Raw genomic sequence first — 21,415 nt, forward strand, 5'->3', positions numbered from 1 at the left:
CATCAACAGGTCTTAGACAGGCTAATTATAAGTATTAACATTGATTATTTGGAGGTAGGGGGAATAAATTCCTTTTAGAGCACTGAAATCCACGCTGGATCTATCTACGATCGTACTCAACTGAATTACCAGTACTTTTACAGTACTATTTTCATTCCCGTGTATTGAACGCCCTCGGAAGAAATTGTCTGAAATCACCACTGCATATTAGCATTCAGAATGACAGGAACTCTAAAAGCAGAACTAGAAATGTATAGTACCCATATGGCTCGTTCCATGTGTTTTGGTGATTCGACTTTTTTGTTAGGGTGAGCCGTAAAAATTCATTTTTTAAAGTCGTAATACAGTGGAAAAGTTGCAAATTGGGGAGACTAAAAAGGCATAATAATAAAAAATAAAATCAGTTTATATGTTCTGGTCTCGCATGTGTTCTAAAGTTTACCGAAACTTGAAAAAAAAAACATTTTTACGATAATTTTTAACATTTGTATATTAGCCTTCTCCTAAATGTATTAGAACCACATAAAATAATGTTTAAATATTATTTAAATCCAACAACACCTTCCGGTTACACATTGCCTTCAAAGTTAATGAAATTTTGGAAAATAATTTGCAAGTAAAGGTAGATCGTAATTCAAGGGAAAAAAATACTAAAAACTTCCAAGTATTTTTTTTGGGGGGGGGTCTTTATTGAATACAAGTTTAAATATTTAAAACCTAATTATTTTAAACCATTTGTAAAACAAAAAATATAGTAGAAATGTGATTCTTTTTTTCAAATTTCGGCAAACTTTAAAGCGCATATGCGACCGAAAGATATAAACCTATTTAATTTTTGTTTTTATTTTTACTCCTTTTTAGTCTCTCCCCAATTAGAAACTTTTTTGTGGTACTATGACTTGAAAAAGAAACAAATCTACCCACCTTACTTGGCAGTGTTTATATTACTTTTTTGAGCAGTAATTTCAAGCTGAAGAGTCTTTAATATCACAGTTTACTGCTTTCCTTCACAACAACCACCTTTCACAGCCTCCTCTCCTTTCCTCATTGCGTTGCTCTCTGATTTCCCCAGATTGTAATAGGCCCATTTAGAAAAAAACTCTCTTAGATTGTACCCACATATTTACGGTTGTGTATAATTACCTGTATTATACGTATACTTAACAATGTAGGAGGTGTGTTCGAAAAGTATTGAACCTTATTTTTTCCCGCGTGAAACAACGAAGCGCGGGAAACTTTCTTCAGTATAGGCAGAGAACGAGTGAAGATGTGTAGTGAGCGGTAGAGAGAGAGAAAAAAACAGAAAAACTTGAGCAGCGATGTTGCATCAAATTTTTCCAAATGCTTGGTGATACCCAAGGGGAAAACATGTGTCTTTAGGCTCCCTGCTCATCCGATATGGCTCCATGCGACGCCACTAAATATAACCCGATTTGAGTCAAGAAAAGACATCATACGACCGCCCAGGGCTGCTTACCACTCCGAAAACTGCGTTCCAGAAGTGTTTCCAACAATGGCGGAAACGCTGGGAGAAGTGTGTGCATTACTAAGGAGACTACTTTGAAGGAGATTAATGTTTCGGATTTCCAAATCAATAAATGCATTTTTGCCAATCGAAGGTTCGATACTTTTTCAACTCACCTCCTATGTTTCCTAGAACTGAAAAGAAAGAACATTATTATAAAGGCATTATGAAGAAACATGCATCATAATTGAAATCAAATTAAGAGCAAAGTACTTATTTAAATGTTCATATGTTTAATTATTTGATGATTTATATTAAACGATTATGTAGAACATAAATATGAAAAACACATAGACCTGTACATTCTGGAAATTATAGCTTTATTGCAAATAGTGTAATACAAAATCTGGATGATTGTGTCAAGCATCAATAAAAAGTAAGGCACAAACTTCTATTTATGAAAGTACAATATACTTAGATATAAAATGATCTGATTTGAATACATATTAAATATCGTTCTTTACTTTAAAGACTTCACTAAATATACGATCCTCATTTCAAAGAGAAATTTAGCAATACAAAATTAGGAGTCTGTGATGCAAACATTTGTTCTCCAGGAAAATAACTGAATATTATTATTTAAAGTTATTTCCGTTAACACAATAATTCCAAGTAAGCATAACAAATCGTTGCATAAACTGGTATTTAAGAATATCTATATAAGATGTTTAATACTAATAAGCAAATATTTAAAATGTTAATTGAAATTACTATATAAGATGTTACTTAGGAAGTGAACATATTAGGTGTTAATTAACCTCTATACGAGCGTTCAATTAAAGATCACACATAAACTATTAGTTTGGAAATGATATAATTTGTTCATTAAAATGAATATTAGAAAAGCAATACATTTTAAAACTTCTAAATAGATTCTCAAGAAATCGTTTTGTTGTTTTCCATTATAGGCCTCCTGCTCGCTATTTGTTGTTATCGAGACTACGAATACTTTATTTGGGACCAACATTATAGCCGATAATTCTAAAGTGAATTCCTCGCTAATTGTTTCATGTATGTTATCACGGAGCAGAAGGAGCAAAATGTATTCTTCTTATACGAAGGATTCAGCAGGATCGCGGGAATGGCGACGATTGATGCAACGAAACGGTATTCCCAAATATGTAGCACGAGCAACCTTCCAATACCAAAGAAAAATGGAAAATATCAGGTAAATGCTACTGATCATGAACAGTGCAAGGAACAAAATCCGAAGTCCAATGCATATGTCCTTATAAATGTCGTTTATATATGCAGTACACATGTATGCGGCAGACACATTTCCAGCCGTTAATGTACATTTCATCACTGATGGGAAAAATGTATACGTAGAGTCTTGTGTATCAGTAATAGAGCAATTAGTAGTGCAGTTGCTTGCATCCGATTCATCCTTTGTTAAGAAGACATTTATAATTAAGAGGTTGGCTAAAGCTGTGGATATATAGTATATTTGAAAAATCAAAACCACGGACCTGTTGAATCTAAATTTGCTAATGTTGTCAACAACTTCTTTGGAAACATCATTCATCTTGCCGCTGGACATAGGAATGTGTTTGACGCGGTTCATAAATTGAGAGAGTATGTTGTTTCTCCATGCTTTCCATGCAATGTATGGATAAGAAAATACAAGTGCCTGAGCCAGAAAGATATACGGCAACCATTTGAAGAGGTAGATGTTGCTAGGTGTATCTCCGACATCGTGGACTCCAAGTATCTTAGCACTGATGCTGGAAATTCCGAATCCGGGATACGGTAAAGCGGATAGTGCTTCGAGCGAGCAAACGTTGTCTACCACTTCTTTTGGAAAGTCAGTATCTCCATCGCACTTAATGCCGTATCCCAGGGAGACGAGGACAAGAGGTACAATGGCAACAAAGCAGAGCACTCGGCACGTAAGACGGTAGTGCAAACGGTAGGAAACATCATCGGTGATCGTCTCAGTCAGAAACGGAAGAATGGAATTGTCGACTCCCTCTTGATAACTCATGGCCAATTATTATCGATCTGTAAACAAAAAAGAAACACATAGTTTTAAAAACAAGTTATTATTTAAGAATATGTATATAAAGGGAAGAAATGTCATACATTAGAATATATTAAACTTAAATATGTATACATATTTGAAATTAGATTGAGCGTTGAGTAGTATTGTTTCATATTATCCGGAAAACTTTTTCATCCGTTGGAATAACTATAGAGCTATATAGGGAATGACGATATTTTCTTTACATATTAGGGTTTGCTCCACGTGTTCGTATATGTCTCCGTCAGGTTTTGTTTGCCCAGAAAGCCTTATTTTTTTTTCATTATAGACCCGATCACTTCTATTTGCTCCACCCAGCGTTAATGATATTTCTGTGTTTTTCTGGCATGCCCATGTCCGTGTTTGTGTCATGACCATGTCCGACTGGTTTTGTTTGCCTCGATAGCCTTGTTTTTTCTTTGTAGACCAAACCACTTGTTTGCTTCATACAGTGTTAATGACATGTTCGTATCCGTGTTTGTGGTATGTCCGTGTTTGGTTGGTTCTGACAGCCCCGTCGCGGGGTTTTCCTTTATAGACTTCCACTCGCTTTGTATGATTGTCCGACTAGTCCTGCTGCGCCACGCGCTAATGGTATTTTCCTGTTCTTTGGTTATTGTATACTTTAGCTCAGGTAAGAAGAGAAAATTATTACATACGTTTTCACTTATCCTTTGATGACACGCCCGCTACTTTGGTGATCCTTATTTTCCTGGTTGTTTATTGTCGCCCGCTGGTTCATTGATGTTGAAATCTTCTTTATGACGTAGTAGAACTTGCTACCTGAACCGAAATCGAAGAAATGTTGCGATGGCGCAATTAAAATTTATGGTTTTTAGGGTTTACTTATAACCTCGGTTGAGTATTTTGATTCAGATCACTACTGAATTTAATAAATAATAATAAATCGCGTGAATATATGAATTTTATAATGTAATTTTAAGAAAAGTATAAATATTGGGTATTATTTAGTGAAGAATTTTCTTTTAAAAAAAGTAAGAAAACTACATTATTGCAATATGGATATTTCTATGATACGTGTCAGACATACGGAAACTACCCGGAACTACATAAGTTTACAAGCTGACGTTTGCATGCTGGTACTTGTATGTCGCTTTCTTTTAACGGAAACATGGGTTATTTGACACTGATTGCGAACATAGCGTTTGATTGTAGGATATTTGCTGCTCCTTGCAAGTTTGAACTACGTTCTTTATACGCAGCAATTTACATTGCTAATATAGTCTGTATTGGAATTTCAGTTTATTTCCATTTATTATTATTATTATCATTATCATTATTATTATTATTATTATTATTATTATTATTATTATTATTATTATTATTATTATTCGAATTATGAACATAGGTATTAACTTACGCATATAGAATTGGAATTTGGGCTATCTGTGTTACTAGTTCGTTGTGACATTTACTATCTGTCATATATGTGGCTAGCAGAGAGTTAGGTTTTGTATGTATACTTATTTTTTCTATTTAGTATACAAAGAATAGAGATGCAAAAACGCCGGCTTTTTTGAATCAATGTTTTTTTTTACATAAAAAGCCGGCGTTTTTGGGAAAAAAACGAGAATTTTGGAAATTTTGGCATTTTTCATTTTCATGACTTTTCTATCTAAATAGCTTTCTTATAGTATATTCTATAGTTAGATAAGAATTCCATGACCTAAATGCCACATTTACCTCTGTAATTCATTATCAAGATGGATGGAGCACATGTTTTACGAATTAAAGCTAACATGAAGAATGTAGTATTTGAGAGAAATTTTACAGGCTATTTAACTTTATTTTAACTTTTGAGTTTTCGACATTTTTTTCTTCTCTAGATCATTTTAGTTTGTCATCCGTGTTTCATTTCTAAGAGCTTAGTACTCTAGCTTCTTGCACAAAAGTTAAACTTACGTTTTTCTATATATATTTGTTAAAGCATACGTTTTTCAATATGTCCGTCAAACCGTACTTCCACATCTCTGTTATACTGTAGTTGTACAATGATTTAGCAATAATTTTCCGGATATTACCTTTAATACCAATTTATACAAATAATCAGTAGCGGATTTAGAAAAGTACTTTGGGAAGGGTTTTTCTGATTGTTTCGTTTTCAAAAAAGTCCTAATTTATTTGGGAGGTGCTTGAAGTTTTTGATTACAGGCATAACTAATACTTCGTTTCGTTTACATGTTTAGCAATAATCTTCCGGATACAACCTTGAAGATCATTTTATACTGAGAATCAGTGGCGAATTTAGAAAAGTGTTTTGGGAGTGTTTTTTCTTTCTAATGTTTAGTTTTTCTAAACATTCGTAATTTTTATTTGACGGGAGCTTAAAGTTTATGAGTAAAGGCATAACTAATAGATATTTCATTCGTTTTAGACATTCCGCAACTTTGGGGAACAGGCTTCAGTCCGAAAGACCGACCCCCTAACCTTCGCAAAACCGTCACTGCTGATAATTAGTAATAATAACGATTTAAAAAAAATAAGAAAGGAAATCGGCCAACTCCTGCACTCCTAGTCGGCCAGTACGCTCACTATTTCTACATTCACAGATGGAATGAAGAAAAGCTTTGTCAGAATGATCGAATGCTGTGTTGAATCCCGGACTTCCCGATAGAAGCGCAAAAGCTAACCACTCAGTCATGTTTGTTGTGCAGTTGTATTTAGTTTAAATATATTTCGTAGTCCATTTTTTTGGTAAGGGGGGGAGTTCCGTAATGATATGTTGAATCCCTCTTGTTAAAAATTCAGAAAACTTGAGGATTGGGTAAACCGTGATGGTGGTTATATAAAACTTAACTGTAGAATTTCAAGAATATACAGAACCAAAAGCTCTAGATGTGCAGCCTTTAAGTGTATCATATAAATCTAAGTATTTCTCTTATGTATTATTTTAATTTTATTTTGTTTCAAAAAGAGGGTATGGAATATTTTGAAGTAAAAATACTACATACAATTTTGCTACTTATTTGTATATTTTTTTAAAAGAAGTTTTTACTTTTAGGGTTGGCTCGTTTACACCAGCTGTTTTTTAATGGTTTAAACCAATAATAATAATAATAATAATAATAATAATAATAATAATAATAATAATAATAATAATAATAATAATAATAAGAAGAAGAAGAAGAAGAAGAAGAAGAAGAAAAAGAAAAAATGCGAATTGTGTGAACTTCATGGTGACATTTCCACATGTCAAACCATCTGCATTAGTCTTATTTCCTTTTCACCTTTTAATCAAGGTGTCCCATGTTCAATTCTCGGTCGAACCACAACCCTTCTTTCATGTGTAAACCAAGTAGCGGTTCGGATGTCACTTTAAGCGAAAGTCTTCTCCTTGATAACCTCGGTATTACGTAAGGATGTTAAGCCTAAACATACGAAACGAAACCAAATTATATATTTCTGCATACCTGTTGTTTTATAAAGAAGCCAAGGTTGCTTAAATATATTAATTAATAGAAATTGGCAAAATTTATCGATTGCCTACGTAGCTTCCAACATTAGCGTGGATTGGACTTTCAATGATATCTACATACTAACTAACTAACTAGACTAACTCTGTGGCCTATGGAATCCGAAGGTTCAATGCCGCGTTCACAAAAAGCTCTCCACTGACTTCTATCCTTAGATAACTGCATCCAGTTCCTACTTTGTATTCCAATCTCTGCGAGATCCATCTTAATATTGTCCTCCCATCTGCGCCTAGGTTTTTCTAATGGTCGTTTTCCGATTGGTCTTCCAGTCAAGACATTGAAAGCGTTTCTATTTTCTTCTATTCTAGCTACATGACCCGCCCACCTAAGCCTCCTAGACTTCACGACCCTAACAATGTTGGGTAAACCATATAAATTATGTAGTTCCTCGTTATGAAGTTTCCGCCATTCCCCATTCCCGTTCCTCTTGGGTCCGAATATTCGTCTCAGGATCTTGTTCTCAAATACTTTCAGTTTATGTTCTTCCCTCAGAGTAAGTGACCATGTTTCGCAGCCATACAGAACAACAGGCATGATTATCGTTTTGTATATTTTAAGCTTCAAATTCCTCGAAAGAATTCGCGACGACAAGAGATTTTGAACCGAATAGTAACACGAATTCCCTGCTTTTAGTCTACATTTAATTTCTCCGTGAATATGATTTTCCTCTGTTAATATTGATCCTAGATATTTGAAACTATCCACTTTATCAAAAGTATTATTTAATATTTTAACGCATCCATAATTTGCTGTGTTCCGGTACAGACTAATTTGTAATTTAATACCTCAGTTTTAGTGTACTGATTATAATACGTTGAGCTTTAAATTTTACATGGAAAGCAATAACAGGATTTTCCCGTTATTGTTTTACATTTAAAATAATGACGGGATTTTCCCGATGGCTAGGGCGGAGTTTCTCAATTTAAGAAATTTACTAACCGGACTTCTTTAAGCTTATGGGACCTCTTCCAGCGTAACCCCGTTGTTGCATAATAACACCAAGGCGAAACAAACTTATTTGTGTGAATATGTAACATAAATACATAAAGCAAAATATCTAAATCAAAAACCCTGGTTTAAACAAAAAACTGGTTTAAACTCCCCCAAAAAACGGGTTTTTGGCATTTTCAGAAACAACCATGGTTCTTGCCAACTCTGCTTGCTTTTGTATATAGCAGGTTAATATTTTGTATTATATACATTGGTTAATCCTCTGGAATTCATAATGTAAAAATGTTGAAGTAAAATTGTTTGAAATATCTTTTCGAAATTCATGGTTTATTTTGGAGGTTTTATATTATTGTCGGCATCAACCACTAATTAAATGACTTTTTGTGTTATAGAGAAGCGAAACAAAGTCTGCTTTATCAATTTAAAGCAGAATTTTGAAAAAAGCCCAAAATTTCCCAAGCAAAAAAGAGAAGCAGAAACAACCGAGTTTTTTTAAAAAAAAGACGTTTTTTTTCGAACCCTTGCATCTCTAACAAAGAACGTTGCATTTTTTAATTTACCACATTGATGCAAATATATTTAAGGGAAAAGAACCGAATTTAATATTTTATAACTAATTTAATACAACTTGTATTCAAAATAATGGCTACATTACGAATTATGTCAAGTTAAGCTTCAATCTTACTAATTAAACTTTGTATTTATTACTCTTTATTATTAAACTTTGTACTAGAACTTACACTAGGCATAAGCAGTTTTGCTTGCATGAAATTAACATTCGCGGTTTGGTTTACATTGGACTTATTTGGATTATGCTCTGAAACTTAGTGGGAAACTTTATATTTGTGATTACCTGGAAATCTTATCACTACATCTGAAGGGAATAAACGGTTATTGCATGATAATAATTGTTTTTGTAAATGAAATGGATATATGTATACTGAATAAAAATATGAATACCGAAATATTAATTTTACCGATACTTTCATTAGGAATTGCAGTAATAATCTCATGCACTAGAGGTTACAGCCGAATACTTAATAATCTTTTAAGTTTCATGACCTACGATTCTAGTGTAAAGGACACGCTGATGATGAGAAATGAATGAAATGATGGAATGAGAATGTGGGAGGAAACGGTTGAACTCTGAGAAAAAAACCTATGCTAGATATTTGTTCATTACAAACATATATGGTCCAGAAATGAACCAAGAGTATAGGCGCTACTAATTAGGTAGTGTGTTGCCTATAAGTAAGAATAGAGAATATTCTTTTGTTTGGAAAAAAGATTGTTGCTAATTGCAGGGCTGAAAAGTTATCCACTTTATGTGATAGTCGGTGTTGCAGAACTACTTATTATGTGGACGTACAATTGATTACATTGCTAAGATTATTTATTTAGGCGAAGATCTTAGTTGAGGCATTTTATAGAGAGGAATTAGTTTACGCTTATTGATGAATGCATTATTACACTTTCAAGTAAATATAGTGAGGATATTTAAATTTGCGCTCTCAATTGGAAGCGAATTACAAACCTTATGGTTAAAACTTGAATGTGTTAGCTGATTACTTATTTCCAATGCTACACATCATTAGTTTATTACATAATTTTGTATTTGAGTTTATGTATATACATTTAAACCGCTTTGTCAGAACCACGGTAGGTAAAAATTGTTTTGTCTTGAAATTTTATGTTATGTGTCTCGATTGTTTACCGTAAAAATATTTTCTCTTGCAGTATATGAGAAGTTGATAGATTATTTGGCAAGGTTTTTTTTTTTGAAGTTGGAAATTAGATTGACATGTAATGCATATATATATACATAATGAATATATTAGAATTTGGCATAGCTTGTATTATAGGGCAAATATTTGAAGATTTGATTGAATAATGCTTGTATTTGCTGAAGTAGGTTGTTTAGAAGATTATTTTTTGTACAGAGATACAGATTAAGTACATGCTATTACTCTATGATAGTAAAAATGATTGATACTTTATTGTTATGATTATAGATATATGATTATTTGTTTTGTAGGAAAACAATTTGCGGAAACTTTCGTGAAACAAGATTTTTGATTGGAAGATAGAACTTTGTTTGATGTTATGTAACTGACCCATACATGATGATTACAACTTGTTGAATTATATACATACTATCCAAAATTGAAATGCGTTTTCTGTATTATATTAATGTAACAATACCAGGAACAACTACAAATTAATTTGTTATAACTTATTATTATGCCTTATTAGAAATATTTAATCAGAATTGGTAAGTATATTTGAAATAAGATTGATGACAGAGAACTATGCTTGAATTTAGCAATGATTAATATTTGCTTACGATATTGACTAGAGCTTTAATTATGTGTTATGATACCTTCACTGTTTTAATACTTTGTTGCAAACATATTACACACATTTTAGGATATATTAGGCTGTTTTGACTATTTGATGGTAGATATTACAGTGCGATTAGAATTTATCTTATATTTGAAATATGACACAATATTAAGTATGAAATATTGATAACTAATATTTATCTACGACTTACTAGGAACACAACTTCAGCCTATAGTTTCTAGGTTTAAAATTAGTACTTTTCTTTTAAGAAGTAGATGATTACCAAGTTTTAAGAGCAAGGACAATTGATTTGCACAATAGTACAGCTGTTATGCTAGATTGGACATATGCTATCTATAAAACTTTAATTTATTTCTATTGCAATTAGCAGACAGAAGTACCTTATTTTATAAATACTTAGTGATACTGATTCCTTTAATCATCTATGCTAGAACGGTTGAACTCTGAGACGGTTGAACTCTGAGAAAATAACCTATGCTAGATATTTGTTCATTACAAACATATATTGTCCAGAATTGAACCAAGAGTATAGGCGCTACTAATTAGGTAGTGTGTTGCCTATAAGTAAGAATAGAGAATATTCTTTTGTTTGGAAAAAGATTGTTGCTAATTGCAGGGCTGAAAAGTTATCCACTTTATGTGATAGTCGGTGTTGCAGAACTACTTATTATGTGGACGTACAATTGATTACATTGCTAAGATTATTTATTTAGGCGAAGATCTTAGTTGAGGCATTTTATAGAGAGGAATTAGTTTACGCTTATTGATGAATGCATTATTACACTTTCAAGTAAGTATAGTGAGGATATTTAAATTTGCGCTCTCAATTGGAAGCGAATTACAAACCTTATGGTTAAAACTTGAATGTGCTAGCTGATTACTTATTTCCAATGCTACACATCATTAGTTTATTACATAATTTTGTATTTGAGTTGATGTATATACATTTAAACCGCTTTGTCAGAACCACGGAAGGTAAAAATTGTTTTGTCTTGAAATTTTATGTTATGTGTCTCGATTGTTTACCGTAAAAATATTTTCTCTTGCAGTATATGAGAAGTTGATAGATTATTTGGCATGGCTTTAAATTGAAGTTGGAAATTAGAGATCCACACATTGACATGTAATGTATATATACACAACACAGTGATATTTGGTATATTGTAGATATATTTAAATTTACAATGCACGGTAATATTAGAATTTGATATAGCTTGTATTATATTTATGATGTAGAAGGTTATCACGCAGGACAACTATTTGAAGATTCGATTGAATAATGCTTGTATTTGCAGAAGTAGGTTGTTTAGAAGATTATTTTTTGTATAGAGATACAGATTAATTACACGCTGTTACTGTATGATGGTGTAAGTGATTGATACTTTATTATTTTGATTATAGATATGTGATTATTTGTTTTGTAGGAAAACAATTTCTGGAAATTTGTGTGAATTATGATTTTTTTGAAAGATAGAACTTTGTTTGATGTTATTAACTGACGCATAGATGATGATTAGAACTTGTTGAATTATATACATACTATCCAAAATTGAAATGCGTTTTCTGTATTATATTAATGTAATAATACCAGGAACAACTACAAATTAATTTGTTATAACTTATTATTTTGCCTTATTAGAAATATTTAATCAGAATTGGTAAGTACATTAGAAATAAGATTGAAGACAGAGAACTATGCTTGGATTTAGCAATGATTAATATTTGCTTACGATATTGACTAGAGCTTTAATTATGTGTTATGATACCTTCACTGATTTAATACTTTGTTGCAAACATATTACACACATTTTAGGATATATTAGGCTGTTTTGACTACTTGATGGTAGATATTACAGTGCGATTAGAATTTATCTTATATTTGAAATATGACACAATATTAAGTATGAAATACTGATAACTAATATTTATCTACGACTTACTAGGAACACAAGTTCAGCCTATAGTTTCTAGGTTTAAAATTAGTACTTTTCTTTTAAGACGTAGATGATTACCAAGTTTTAAGAGCAAGGACAATTGATTTGCAAATAGCATAGCTGTTATACTAGATTGGACATATGCTATCTATAAAACTTTAATTTATTTCTATTGCAATTAGCAGATAGAAGTACCTTATTTTATAAATACTTGATGATACTGATTCCTTTAATCATCTATAAAGGGCATACTTATTAATACCATTTAGATTTGCTGGGTTGGAATCAAGTAACAGCGTTAATTATGACCAATATTATGATCCATATGGACAGTTTTTTTTTTTTAATTTTTGTGTTGATAAAATCGAAACTATACGGTAGAGACTTATTACGTACTTGAATCATAGGTTTCACTAAGTAATTCTATGATTATAAATTATTACGATTTTGAGGGATATATTGCTATGTTTTGATTTTAAATAAGAACTAAATGGTTTAGAATACCACGCATTGACTGATGGTTGTTGGAATGTTGTTATCTGTTTAGAATAAATAGAAGGCAACGCAGATAGTAGAAGTATTAACATATTTGAATTAGTAGAATATAACTGACCGACTGGCATATATGGTTTATATTATAATATAAATGGGTTGGAATTTTATGTCATGCTAGGTGAAGAGTATATTACTGACATTTATTTTAATAGATAGGCAGGCCAGCACAACTAGTGACAGCTATTATTTTGTTTAAAGCTATTTAAGTATGGTTGACTGAGGGCTATGTTTTGCTTTTATAATAAGATATATTTGGTTTACATATATGGAGGCGATTTAGTTTACTGCATTTGTCACTTATTCATGTTAGGTAGGAGACAGCGCCACTAGCGACAAGTATTGACTTATTTTAATTATTAAAGTGTGTGAAGGTCAGACTGATTTGTTTGCTTTTATAATGCGATATAGCAGGTTTCCATTTAAGGATTGGTATTTTGATTAGTACAATATTGGAATCTATATGAGCTATTAGATGTCATATTGCAAGTAGCGACATCTAATAACTCATTTGGATTATTAAAATGCGTGAATGTAAAACTGAAATTTTTGCTTTTATAATAAGGTATAGATTACTACATTTAGGGATTGATATCTGATTAGTATAATACCAAGGTTATTGACGTTAGATAGGATGCAATACAACTAGCGGCATCTGTTCACTTAATTGAATTATTAAAATGTGTGAATGTCAGACTGATTTATTTACTTTTTATTATAAGATACATTTGGTTTGCATTAAAATTGGTTATTTTGATTAGTACAATACCAAAATTTATATATGTTAGATAGAAGGCAATACAACTTGCGACATCTACTAACTTACTTGAATTATTAAAAAACATGATTATCAAATTGATTTGTTTACTTTTATTTAACATATACCAGGTTGAGATGTAGGGATTAATATTTGATTAGTACAATACGAAGATTACTCATGGTAGATATAAGGCAGCACAACTAGCAACATATATTGACTTATTTGAATTATTAAATACATGACTGTTAGAATGAATTGTTTTATTTTAAAAATTTGTTTATCAAATTGAACGTATCTTTTTAAAGTTGACTGTATACTAACAAGGTGTATAAGCGTTAAATAACAATCAACATATCCATTAACATGTGTTACACTTTGTTTAAATTAAGAGATTCATGACTGACAGTCTAAGACGCCTCGCTTTTCATACTAAAGGACTAATTATTTTGAATAACAAATAAATAAATAAATACTAGTGGATATGCATTATAAGTTTGTTTAACACACCTTTATCTACCATTTAACTTGCTATTTATATCAACGTATTATTTTAATCGTTTTCATTTGTTAAAGAAAGCTGATATGATAAATATAATTGTATAAATGTAGGTAAATTGAAATTATATATGTGTTGGTTGCATACTGAATAAATATTGGTTTAATTTATGAGTTGATGATGAAGGGTTGAATTACACTCTAAATTTTATATTTTATATCAGTAAACAACATTAAGGATAGCTTTTAGGAATATGGACTAATTTTTGTACTGAAGATCATTATATTCTTATAGAACAGACGTTCTTTTTAGAAATGCAGAAGGTTTTACAAATCATAAGGATTATTTACAACTAATTGGATGAGAGTTGAGCTCATGATGTGGAAATATATCAGGAGAATACGATGGATGAGAAATTTCTTGTTATTTTTACTTATGAAGAGTCTTTATGTATCTTTGTTGGATAGGGACATCAAACATTTTTATTTCAGATTGATTGTAGGCAAAACTATAGACTATTTTCAGTTCTGACGAATTACATGAAGATTTAGTTATAATATAGATTATGGTTGTTTAGAGTATTAATTGATCTGAAGCTTTGAAATCCTATCAAGACAATGTTTGTTAATGGATGAATGTTTCGATTATTTTTATAAACATTCTGATAATCGTATTTTAATCAAAGAATCAACACAATGTAGGATTTGTTTATAGTTTCAACACATAAAAAGAAATAAGCAATTATTTAAAAAAAACTATAGGCCTTTTTTCATCTTACATGACAGTTTTGAGATTATATTGACATTAACAATTGCATAGAATGGTTTTCATTATGATGATTCGTTTATTTTTCTGCAAGACATATTTTATGTTACGTCTGTTGATCCTATCTGATCAATATTGTGACAACTGTTTAACTGTATTGTGACATTTGAATGAAAATGATAAAATGATTCCAACCGATTTGGTTATTAGACATTTATGATTATTGCCGCTCTTACTATTGCTTCTGGACTTTTTATGTAGAAGGAAAAATGATTTCAGCAAATTGTGCTTTGTGTACTAGGACAATGCATCCTGTTTTCTGTTCTAATCTTGTTCTTGTATTTTATTCTACATTATTGCATTAGGGGATAAATAAGGTTTTTCTTCTTACACGTTATACTAGTACTTACACATTAAATTACACATTTTGCTCATATAACTCTATATTATAAAGAAATGTAGGTACATGATACTTACTACATGAGGACATTATTCATTTTGTGTGGAATACATATTTTTTTTTCATTTTCATATTACAAATATAAAATGTATATACATTAACAGAAATTATTTGCAAAACCTCAACTATCAGTTCTTCTTTACATATATCTTTTCGCTATACTGATTATTTTACATTTTGTTATCAAATTATTTTTGTGTTCTTTGGAACAATATGAACTATCTGTTATCGTATATGTTTATTCGTTTGACATTTTGTTTAGATTTCAAAAGTTTGATACATACGCAATGTCTTTTCACTTTGATTTTTTCTTTACAAGGTAATGATACAAACTTAAGATAACTTAGATTGCATCGATTACGTATTTTGTTTTACTTTATCATAATACAACAAGGAATATTTATATATACACCAATTACATTGAGGATAGAATTAATACTTATACAGTACATTTTTATCAGAAAGCTGTAGTTTTAAATTTGTTCGAAATCATTTAGATAGAATTACAGCTTTTCTGCACTTTATCCTGTTTGATAGTTGAACCATATGCCATTTTACTATTAACTTAAACAAAAATATGTTCTTTTAGCTTGTTGTCCATGACTATGTTGTTTAGACTAAGAGAGATGGATGAATAATGCAACTGATTGATGACGAAGGAAGTGCAGGAAAGAGGATACAGGAGGAAATTAACTTTTCATTGAAAACTATAGAGACATGATGTTATTTAACACAAAATATTTTACCTATGATATTGAATTAAGAGTTTTGTACACTAGAGCTAACTGATATATCATTATATCATTATTTTATTGTGCTACTACCTAACAACTTAATCAATTTAAATGAATAAACAGGCACAAGATATTTTCGGGCAGAAGATATTGATACATTTTTAGTGTGGATATTTCTGATATGATGTTTAATGGTATACACATTAGCTGCAACATGATGATGCTATACACACTATGCACGGTACGATATATAGATCAATATAACAGGAGAAATACTATGGAAATATATGGAATTCCACAGTTACCGAATGAAAATACTTATAAAATTGTAAAAAGTGTCCGTCATGCTTTGGACTTAGATGTTAAAACGGAAGCAATTGATGTATGTCATAGGTTGAAACAGACTCCAAATCAGCCCGAAAGTGGTATTATTGTTAAGTTTGTTAGGAGGGTTGATAAAGAGGAACTCTTGTGAAAAAGGAAGGTTAAAAGAAATTTGAACGCAATTCAAGTTGGCTTCAGTAAAGACCAACCCGTGCACATCAATCAAAGTCTAACTCGATATAGAAAGGATATCATGAGACAGGCTAGGAAAGTTAAAGGGGAAAAGGGTTATGCTTATTTGTGAGTGGATGATGCGGGTATAATAAAACTGAGAAAAAGGGTAGATGATAGGAATGTATTTGTATTAAAAACACTTGAAGATGTTTTAAATATATAATAGATGGATTGTCATAATGGCATGACTGTTTATTATCAAAATGTAAATGGTTTGAATACTAAAAAAATGAGTTTTATCTGAATAGCTTGTCTTGTGAATATGACATTATTGTATTAACAGAAACATGGTTGCATGATGGAATTACAAATAATGAATTATTTACTGATTATTACAAAATTTATCGTACTGGCAGATTAAACAAAAGAGGTGGTGGAGTGCTGATTGCAGTAAAAGAGGATATCAGCTCTTATAGAATTAATCTGGGTAATGAAAATGAAGTTATCTGTGTTAGAATAATTTTAAACCACCAAGTATATTATATTTTTGGAATTTATTTTTGCCCTGCACCTAAAATTGAAAGTTATATATATTTTTATAATTTATTTGAAACAAATTACGAGTGGTTTAATGAAAATGTAATTGTAATAGGAGATTTTAATCTTCCTTTAATCACTGAATCTAAGTATGATCTTACAACAGGAGGGACTTGTTACAAAACACTATCAGATTTTTTTGAATATTTCTGGTTTGTGTTCACTGAATAATATTAGGAATTGTAATTATAGAACTCTTGACCTAGTTTATTCGAATTTTGAAGAAAGAATTGAAATATTCAATGAAAATGACCCAATGGTTAAACCGGATAAACACCATCATCCATTAATTATTACGATTAAACAAGAAAGAGTAATTAACTATATAAAAGGAATATATTATTGAACGAAATTTTAAAAGAGCGGATTTTATGCAATTATATAAACTGTTAAGTAAAGCTAACTTTAACGTTGTAAGTACCTCCTGCAATGTAGAGGACGCAGTTTATAATTTTTATCAGATTTTGAACTCAATATTTGATGTAACTGTTCCCAAGAAAAGGATATATACTCAAAAGAAATATCCATATTGGTTCACGAAGAATATTATAGATAAATTAAAATTAAAAGAATATTACAGAAAAGAGGCAAAATTTTCTGAATATAATAAATTTATGTTCGTACAGATCAGGAGAGAATTAAAGAAAATGATAAGTATTGCATACTCTGATTTTGTAAAACAAATTGAAAAGGACATTAAATGTGATATCCGTTCTTTTTGGAATTTAGTTCAAAATAAAAAGGGAAAAATGAGGCATAATAATAGCATACTAAAACATCAAAATAAGGTATTGGAAACTGGTAAATTTATAGCTGATGGGTATGCCCAATTCTTTCAATCTGTATATGAAACCTCCCCCAATACCATGGACTGGCCAACTAGTGATAATATGTTTGTTTCTCATAGTTTAACTTTAAATAGTGTATCCATCAATGAATATAGAATTGCTATAAAGAAACTTAAACCAAAAAAGACTGGTGGACCTGATGGATTGCCTCTTTATAGGCATGCTGAACTACTTATGAATCCACTTTGCTCCATCTTTAATATGGTTATAAAATCTAGTTGTTTCCCAACATTATGGAAAACAACTCGAGTATGTCCTGTTTTGAAATCAGAAGATAGCAAAGTAATTGAAAATTATCGACCTATAGCAATATTATGTGCACCAGCAAAAATATTTGAACAAATGTTGTTTGATCGACTTCTAAAGCATGTCAAACCACATATTTCGAAATTTCTACATGGTTTTTACCCTGGCAGATCTACAATGAAAAATTTGATTAATTATGTTCAATACATATACACTATCTTCCATAGGCGTTCGTCTGTCCACTCAGTCTATTTTGACTTTTCCAAAGCATTTGACAAGATTGATCACACAATACTAATGGATAAACTTGATAAATTTGGATTATGTTCACAATATATAAAACTCTTCCGATCATACCTTACGGATCGAGTGCAATATGTGATGTACAAACAATTTAAGTCCGTAGAATATAGATGTAATACTGGAGTACCTCTAGGATCCAACCTTGGACCTCTTCTTTTTATATTATATATTAATGATATATTTAATACTGTTAAATATGCCAACTTCCTAATGTACGCAGATGATATTAAATTATTTATCGAAGTAAATAATCAAAGAGATAGCCTATATCTACAACAAGACATTGATGAATTGTATAACTGGTCAGTAAGAAATAGACTTCAATTTAATGTTAAAAAATGTAATTATATTGTGTTTAGTAATATTAAGCACAGCCCGGAAGTTCAATATACAATTAATAAACAGTTAGTTCAGAGGGTAAATTATATTAAAGATTTGGGTGTAATATTAGATTCAAAACTTACGTTTAACAATCATCTGGATTATATAGTTAAATGTGCATACAAACAATTAGGTTTTATTATCAGAAACGCTGCAAACTTTAGAACTATTATTTCTAGTAAAGTTTTATTTAATAGTCTAGTAAGAAGTTAGTTGGAATACGGATCCTTAATATGGAAAACTTCTACATTCTCCCATTTCAATAAAATACAAGCAGTTCAGAAACGTTTTCTACGTTATTTGTATTTCCGGAAATACCACATCTCAGCTACAAGACGTAGAATATCATACCAGCATTTGCTAAATGAATTTGATTATACTAAATTATGTAATAGACAAAAACTAAATGAACAAATATTTTTATACAAACTGGTTAAAGGTATATATGATAACAGTTCGTTTCTGGGACTATTAAAATTTAACACAAAAATGGCTAATACTCGACAGAGGTGCTTATTATTATATGATACACCTAGAACGGAGCATTACGGCAGTTCACCATTGATACGAATGTGCGAAACATGTAATATTATATCACAGAAATTGCCGTATTTAGATTTTAATATGTCATTTAAAACCTATTGTGAATTGTTGCGACAAAATGTTTTATGAATCCCTAAAAGCATATTCACATGTTTATGTATAAGCGTATTAAATTCATGTATTTCTGCTACTGTAGCTATTTCAGTTTTAAATAGTTTGTTACAAAATCAATTGTATATATTTGTCTATATTCTTATTACTTTTTAATTCTTTTTCTTTTAAATCTATTACAATAGTAAACTTGTAAAATATATTGTACAGGTCTTCTGTAATTGGAGAATATATTCTCTGTTGAAGACAATAAATAAATAAATAAATGATGATGCAACTTTAAGTTCTTTTTTCTGAACGAACTTTTACGTGAAGATTGGATTGGAGCAAGGAGTTGAGTTCTTATAATTATTATTTAACATTGTTTGGAGTATACTATAAAAAAATTAAAAACAATGGCCAGTGCTTAGAGCTGAAAGGGTATTTATGAAGTTATGATGCACAGCAATCTTCTAAATACTTACATCAGGAAGTCTCGGTCGGCAAGATAGATTGCTGCCGTAGACGGTGGCAGACCGCCGGTAGGCAGCTGGCACCCGTCTTCGGCGGGACGACGATCTACTTGTTCAAGGGTGCCACCTTTTGCCAATGCGGCAAGGGGTAGAAAATCGTAAAAAAATGAACTTTCCCGACTCTTTGCCGACTGTTGCCGAACGTCAGAGTCTGCAAAACAGTCGGAAAGTCCTCTTTTGGACCCTTTGCCGACCCCTTGTGACGGCCTCTTTTCGACGGCGGCGCCGGCGCTTTACTGAGCCTTTGCGGCTCTTTGCCGACTGCTCGGAAGGCAACTTTGCGACGGCGCCGGCGCATTTAATGCTCATTTTCGACTGTTTGCCGACTGCTCGAAATGACTACTTTCGAGTGGGCGCGCCGGCGCATTTTATGCACCTTTTAGGCTTTTTGCCGACTCCTCGAAAGGGCTTCATTTTGGTGTCAGCTTCCCAGTTCTCCCACAGGCGGCATCCGACCTCTTGCTGCCCTCGAAAAGTGGTCCTTTGCCGCCTGGAAATCAACCCTTCAGGATGGGGAAGTTTTCATTACTTTTTACATTAGTCTTTCCTAAGTCTTCCCGCATGCTATGATTTGTCGACAAGGGGGGACCCTTCCAAGTTGTTGAAGTATAATACTTGCTTTTATGTGTGTGTGTGTGTTCCAGTGTATAATTTCTTCCTTTTTGCTTTTATGCAGCACTCTAAGCAAAAAAAAAAAAAAAAAAAAAATAAGAAATTGAATGGGATATGCAAGTATTATATACTTTCACAACTAGAAATCATAGCACGAGGCAGACTTAGGCAAAGCTACTGTAAAAGATGGTGAAACTTTTGCCTTCCTGAAGGGTTGATTTCCAGTCGGCTAAGGGCCACTTTTTGACGGCGGCAAGAGGTTGGATGCCGGCTGTGTGAAAATCGGGAAGCTGACATAGAAAAGTGGTTCTTTCGAGCAGTCAGCAAACATCCGTAAAAGGTGCATAAAATGCGCCGGCACCGCCGCTGTAAAGTAACTTTTCCGAGCAGTCGGCAAACAGCAGAAAAGGTGCGTAGCAATGCAATGAATATCATGGCGGATTCCTACCAGTAATGTTTCACTTGGTACATACGCAGTACATTTCTACAATTCTCAGTACGATTTAAGCGCTATGTAGAGGGAAAGTATCTGGGGATAACTTAGAAAGCTTGAAATCAACCTAAAAATAACAAGTAAGCAGTTAATAATGCCCATTAAGAATAATTCTATTAACATGTCTGTGGGCCTAATGTGATAAACGTTAACAGTCAGAACATTCCCCCCTTAAAGCATATTTTTCACTATCAGGACCACTAGGAACAACACTGT

The 21,415-nt window shown here is 31.7% G+C and overlaps 1 protein-coding gene across 1 annotated transcript in view; it reads right to left on the reverse strand.

The window, feature by feature from the left end:
* Positions 1–1,835: 1,835 nt before the first annotated feature.
* Positions 1,836–21,415, reverse strand: part of LOC145673855 (uncharacterized) — a 101,913-nt gene continuing 82,333 nt past the window's right edge. Inside the window, exon 2 of the mRNA XM_081743629.1 lies at positions 1,836–3,526. Within this exon, the coding sequence (XP_081599755.1) occupies positions 2,577–3,509 (933 nt within the window). The 5' untranslated portion in view covers positions 3,510–3,526 and the 3' untranslated portion in view covers positions 1,836–2,576. The remainder of the gene's footprint in view (positions 3,527–21,415) is intronic.

The sequence above is a fragment of the Thermobia domestica genome, chromosome 17 (assembly GCF_964235325.1).
Source record: "Thermobia domestica chromosome 17, izTheDome1.hap1.1, whole genome shotgun sequence".
In the NCBI taxonomy this organism is placed as follows: domain Eukaryota; kingdom Metazoa; phylum Arthropoda; class Insecta; order Zygentoma; family Lepismatidae; genus Thermobia; species Thermobia domestica.